This window comes from Filicampus tigris, chromosome 3, assembly GCF_054856515.1.
Source record: "Filicampus tigris isolate MCC_2025a chromosome 3, RoL_Ftig_1.0, whole genome shotgun sequence".
NCBI classification, from domain to species: domain Eukaryota; kingdom Metazoa; phylum Chordata; class Actinopteri; order Syngnathiformes; family Syngnathidae; genus Filicampus; species Filicampus tigris.
Window position 1 is genome coordinate 27748164 of NC_141219.1, and position 6000 is coordinate 27754163.

The window sequence follows — 6000 nt, forward strand, 5'->3', positions numbered from 1 at the left end:
GGCAATCTCACTCTCATTCACATTCATACTGTGCTTCCTGCTTGGAATTCAGTTGAATTGAACCACTTCATCACCAGTGACTTTATATAAGATCACGTTTGAATCTCTCTTTATTTTGCAGAGATATGTTAAGGGTCATTATAAGACACATTTAAGTTTGATGCAATCATTTAGTGTGTGGTGCCCTCAGTTGGATGAGGTCAGTTTGTTATGTTAATGTGTCACTTCCTTTACGCTTGTGCTTCACTGTCAAGCTTCACTGTGGTTGCTGACTGGTTCATTTATTTTAAAAAGATTATGTGACAAGGGCACTGCTTTACAAAACGGATTCACCATTTATTATTTCTGTCATGATAAATAGGCCCACACAAACATTTAATTGAAACAAGATTGCAACATTTTTTATGGAACAATTCCACACGAGTATATGAAAGTGATACTTAAACATCATATCAACTAACCGCATCATATAGTCAGTTATATGCCATGTATTGTAATGTAATGACAGTCACAATCAGCATTATCTTTGTACAGAATTTATAATTGGCACTCACTGCACGTGGTCATGAACATTGGTGTCTACAAAGTATATGTGACAATATCTTGCCTCACCGGTGTGTGCATCTATTGTGCTTCATATACAGTACATATTGTTAGAGGCCTGACTGTGATCAAATAAATAAATAAATAAATAAATGAACACATTATTATTATTATTATTATTCAACTAATCACCCTCCTCAAGCTTTTCATAAAAATATGACATCACGAAGGAATTGAGTGACAGTTTCTTATGTTGACGCTACATCCTACATTGAAAGCTGAGTAGCTTCATAAGCATTTAAGCAGGAAAAAGTTGCAGAAAGCTCCCCGGGGACAGTCGCACATCTTCCCGATCCGAGCTCCTTTCCTCACTGCGCACTGTTCCCCGATGTCACACTGAAGAAGGCACAGGACAGCGAGTTTATACAATATACAGTATAGGGAAAATCCATAACTTAATAGTAACAAGTTTGTACCGTTGGGACTTGGCCAAATTTCTTCTCCCACATCGGCAGTCGTTTAGTCTGCAGCTTTTCAAGCACTTCCTGGAGAGCTCCAAGCTGCCACGCAAACGACAACATTACATTTGTTAAATACAACATCCACACGACTGAACAACAGCAAACACAAAACGAAAATGTAAATGCCCAAAAATCTGGCATATATCTTCCCAAAATATATGCGGTCATTTCACGTTGTTCCACTTGACTCAACACCATCTTAATTCTCATGAAACATTTCATTAAAAACATGGAATAAGCACATTTGTTATTTTGGTGACGATCAGGCGATCGAAAGCTTACCAGTTGCTTCTCACTGGTCAAGTTGGGACCTTTTGGGTAAAAATCCCGAAGGGCTCTGGGACTCAGGTCCTCCTCAGACTCGGTGTCCATGAATTGGGCTTGAGAGAGAGGACAGGAGTGCAAAAGCAGCAGCAGCAGCAGTGCGCACAAGAGCGCGCCACTGAGCCGTCCTCGGCTCTGCATGGTGCACGACATCGTCAGCATGATGTGGCCTGTCTCAGGGACTACAGCGCCACACACCTTTATATTTGACGCCTGCGACCAACTTGCTCCACCTCACCCTTTGATTCCCCCACTCCACACCCCCTACCGCCTTTACAATGTGTTGTCATGCGTAACAGGCGCCTTGGGTGAGTCATCCAGTAAAAGTTGCTGGGCAAATTAAGCCTAAAGTAAAGAACAAGAACAACACCACCACTACAGGGGGTCACTGCTACAAACACGAAAATCTCAATGTGGGGGGGGGGGGGGGGGGGGGGGGGTACATGAATGAAAGTATTTATTCAAGGGGTGATGTCATGTGGAGTAAGGTTTATAACTGGACTCATCTGGGAATGACATTAATTCTCAAAACATTGATTTCTTTAGTCGTACAAAACATACTACGTTACATTTAATAGAAAACAAGTTTGAAATCATGTTTATTAATTATTATTATAAAAGGAAAATAAGCACAAAGTCTTGGTCGGTGATATTTTAATTTATGAAAATAAACATCAGTACATGGTTATATTCCATTTTCATTCAATTCATCCTTTCAAATAGTTTCCTTGCTTGCGTGGCTTTTCTCAGTGTTAACCTTCGGTTAATGAAACACTCTAAATTTATGAGTGAACATGAGTGTGAATGGTTATTATTTTATATTTTTCCTGCAATTTCCAGGTGACTAGACTAGTGTGTACCCTGCCTGATGGCCAAAATAAGTCAGATGGCTGAGGCTGGAACCTCACCCTGAGGACAGTATAGAAAATACATTGCATGCTTTGCATTAAATATGATTCTGTCATTTGTTGGGTACAAAAGCCACATTACAAACGTAATCCGGAATGAACAAAGTCGCAAATCGTCATTAGTTACTATTGCAAAATTAGAAGGCTATGAGGCTGCATTAAACTCAAATACAGACCACACACACACACACATACACTTACACACACGCAGACGCCCTTATCAGTTGCCATGATCACCCTTCAAAACTGGGAAAAATTTTGCTACATCACTCACTGGAACAACTTTCTTGTAGAATATAAAGAAATATTGCAATGTTGTATATTGCAGCATGCAGGAAGAACACTACATTGGCCCTGATTAAAACCTGCGTTTGTGATCCATATACAGAGATGAGATGTTGCAACGGATCTTCTGACTGTGAAGCAGACATACCAACCATTATTCCACCATGCAGCCACATCTGTGATTATACATTCTGAACCTCTCCTCTTGACATGTACATACCCACTGCCGACAACGAGGCGCTCTAAAGCTGCCACACCAGAGCCCATGCAGGTCCACACGTTGGTTGTCAAGTTGGATTTCTTTTTTTTTACTCCCCCTTCTTTTCCCGTCCTTGCGCTTCTGTCATTCTCACCATGACATATGCACAAACGACCATGAATGAGGCGCTCAAAAGTGGACAATAGGAAGGGAAGATATGACGTGAGGAGCAGCATTTGGATCCAGAAGCAGACAGGATGTGGAACTGGCAAAGTAAAAGTCTTTATATACAAAAATACAAACCAAAATCAGCCAACAGTTGGTGAACGGCATAAACAAAGAAATAATAGCGCGCAGTGGTAGAAAGCCCGACAAAGAGGCATGGAAGAAAATGAGACATTCTGACGATGTGACAGTGTCACTGAGCAACCCAAGCCTGTGACAAAATAAATGAGCAAAGCAACTGACAAAATCAAGGACCCAAACACTGTCACAACAAAAGATGCATTTTCGGGGTATTTGAATAGCTAGCTGGCCAACTGCACGTCACAATTATGGCGGACAACCGCTGATGCAAACAAACACATTCAAGTTCGTGTCTAGTGGGGGAGGGAGAAGTCATACCAGACTCCAAAGTGTGTCACAAGGCATCATTTTAGCCATGGCTACAAATATCCGGACAACTGAAATGGTGAAATACTGTCTAACGCTACTGCAGCATGAATGAGTAATACACAGTTCTCTGTCTGTATTTTTTTTCAGCAATTATATCCAAACATCCATCCATCCATCCATCCATTATCGATACCGCTTTTTGTCACAAGGGTCGCGGGGCGTGCTGGAGCCTATCCCAGCTGTTATATCCAAACAAGTAGAATGTAATTAAGAAACAGAGCTATGAATTCACTTTACAGGGATTTTCATATTCTGATCAGAGTATTGAGAACTCCTTATGATCTCATCATCTTAGCTCTTCTGTCCCCACAAAATATACGACTACTCCAACTAGACAGATAAATAACAGAGGAGATGTTTGTTATGGCCTTCTTTAGAGTCCATTTATTGATCTTTTATTTTTTTTCTTCTGTAAAACTGCAATAAACAAAATTATAAATACAGTGTATTAGTACAGCGTTTAAAATATCTAACATTGTTTCCTGGCTACATTAGCATACATATGTGTAAAAAATTTAAAGAAATAAAATACAAATGACCAAAACATAAAGTACATATTTACATTGTTTAGAACATGAATTATCTTCTGAATTAGGATCGAAAACACAACATGGATACGCTAACATAATTAGCCTGATTAACAAAACTAAAGTCCGCTAGCATAGAATGCTAACAGATGCTAATGTCGTAAATGACTCGGTTTAAACACGTATGTAGCAATATCTGCCTTGCCAAAAACATGTGAATTAACTTAACGCTCTACATCTTGCTGAAATTATGCATTTTATCATAAATGGTCACTTACAGCCTTAAAGGGACACTTGGGTGAGCTTAACATTGGCACTTATATAATAGGTTTGCATGTAAAAATGACATCAGTACTAAAGTGTTCCCCCCCCCACCCACTCCCCCAAAAGACTCTGTCGTGATTTAAGGTCTTCTTTTGTGATTAGATTTATGACAAATTGCCCCGCCCCCTTTTGGGGCGTGGCTTATGTTATGTTTTCGGTCTCAGCGGCCTGCGTCATGGGAGGGAGCCAAGCGTGGTAATATTGCTCGCTTTGTCCGTTCTGTTGTCTAAAACGGTGACCGATCGTCACCAAAATGCAAATACACATTACTACTCTTGTCCACTTCAACCTGTGAAAGTATAAAAGTGTTCTGCACAATAGTTTGGATTTATTGTCATGAAACGTGGTCTCATCATGATCACCTCCACAAAATCAAAAATACTGTAGCAATTGCTCCTCCACTTTTGCAAGCTGAAGCGGACAAGAGCATGAATGCGCACACGAACCCCGACTGGTTATATTCCGGACATTTAGCTACGCTAAACTCATGTCAACTCCCAGGAGGGAGACGGCGGCTTGGAGCAAGCAGCAGGGCAGGCAGATTGGATCTTTATACCACCACCCCCTTCCCTCCCCGGCTAAATGTAGGATAACGGGACAGCTAATAGCAACAACTAGCTTGAGTCCGTTAAAAAAAAGGCATTAGCACAACAACATGAGCTCCTTACTGTCCGCCCAGCATGTGGAGGTGAACATGAGCCTGCGTCTTCATGTCGCGGGGTTGCCACCCAAGCAGTCGCGTGCGGTGTCCGACACCGCTTGCAGCTGCCACCTTCTGCCTGAGTGAAGCGGCATGAGTGTGAAGTAAGCCCTCATCGAACAAGCGGCAATCTTCAGCGAACAAAAAGTTCCAGCGAGACTGACTGCATAGCCGAGTGTGGCTGCATTGGAACGTACAGTACTTTCGGCTGTTACGTTCCATTGGACGGCGTGTTGTCGGTCGAAAAACTGGGGGCATTCCTCATCAAAATAAATGTGTACGTCCACTCATTCCCACTTCAGTCTCTGTAAATATCCTGACTGGTGTTTAATGCCTCGCTCGTCCTAACCGTGATCAGCAAAGAAGCAGTGTTTTTTTTTTTTTTTTTCAAGCAAAGAAGCAGTGTGTGCTCGTCCCAGCATAAAGCTATGTAGCTCTGCTCACTTCCACATTTCCTCATTCTCATATAAATCAGCCACGGAGAGGTTAATCATTTTGATATGTTGAAGTGGTCATGAGTAGGGATGTCCACATAAATTTTGGTGCCAATTGTTCGCCGTTTTTGGACGTTATAAGCAATGAAAGTACAATGATTTCCAATGGAGGGTTTGTAATCGGTTCCTCCCGTGACTCCGGCCGAACAAGGATAGAACGGTAGAGGGCGCGGTCATTGGCCTAATAAACAAGAGGCGTTATTCATGGAGTTACTTATTTCCTAATTTCTCCAAGACGAATGGATAAAATAGAAAATGGCAATGGTAAAATGAACTTGTTAGTGAAAACATGGCCATCCCGGCCCCACCGTCCCTTTGAGCCTGGTTCACACGGCAAGATTTTGTTTTCAATCAATTGTCGGCCGACTTCCAAACTCTGAGAGACCCCACACGATGACGTGAAAAACACACAGGCATAATAGTTTTGAACGTGTGCGGTGTGGAGCCACACAGCAAGATCAACACACCACACACGAATCGGTTCATTCACGATATTCTCA

At 41.8% G+C, this 6000-nt stretch overlaps 1 protein-coding gene across 1 annotated transcript; it reads right to left on the reverse strand.

The window, feature by feature from the left end:
- Positions 1-312: 312 nt before the first annotated feature.
- On the reverse strand, positions 313-1729 carry cart3 (cocaine- and amphetamine-regulated transcript 3). The gene is made up of 3 exons (XM_086025408.1): positions 1347-1729; positions 1020-1103; positions 313-939 (listed from the first exon to the last, which is right to left on the reverse strand). Exons 1-3 carry the CDS (start codon positions 1548-1550, stop codon positions 832-834), a joined length of 396 nt encoding a protein of 131 aa, XP_085881534.1. The 5' UTR covers positions 1551-1729; the 3' UTR covers positions 313-831.
- Positions 1730-6000: the final 4271 nt, after the last annotated feature.

Bases quoted from the DNA above. Each gene is read 5' to 3' on its own strand.
- cart3 (XM_086025408.1), bottom strand. From the start codon at position 1,550: ATGCTGACGATGTCGTGCACCATGCAGAGCCGAGGACGGCTCAGTGGC. The intron at 1,104-1,346 runs GTAAGCTTTCGA...TTTGCGTGGCAG, and splicing joins TGACCAGTGAGAAGCAACTG to CTTGGAGCTCTCCAGGAAGT. The intron at 940-1,019 runs GTACAAACTTGT...TGCCTTCTTCAG, and splicing joins AATTTGGCCAAGTCCCAACG to TGTGACATCGGGGAACAGTG.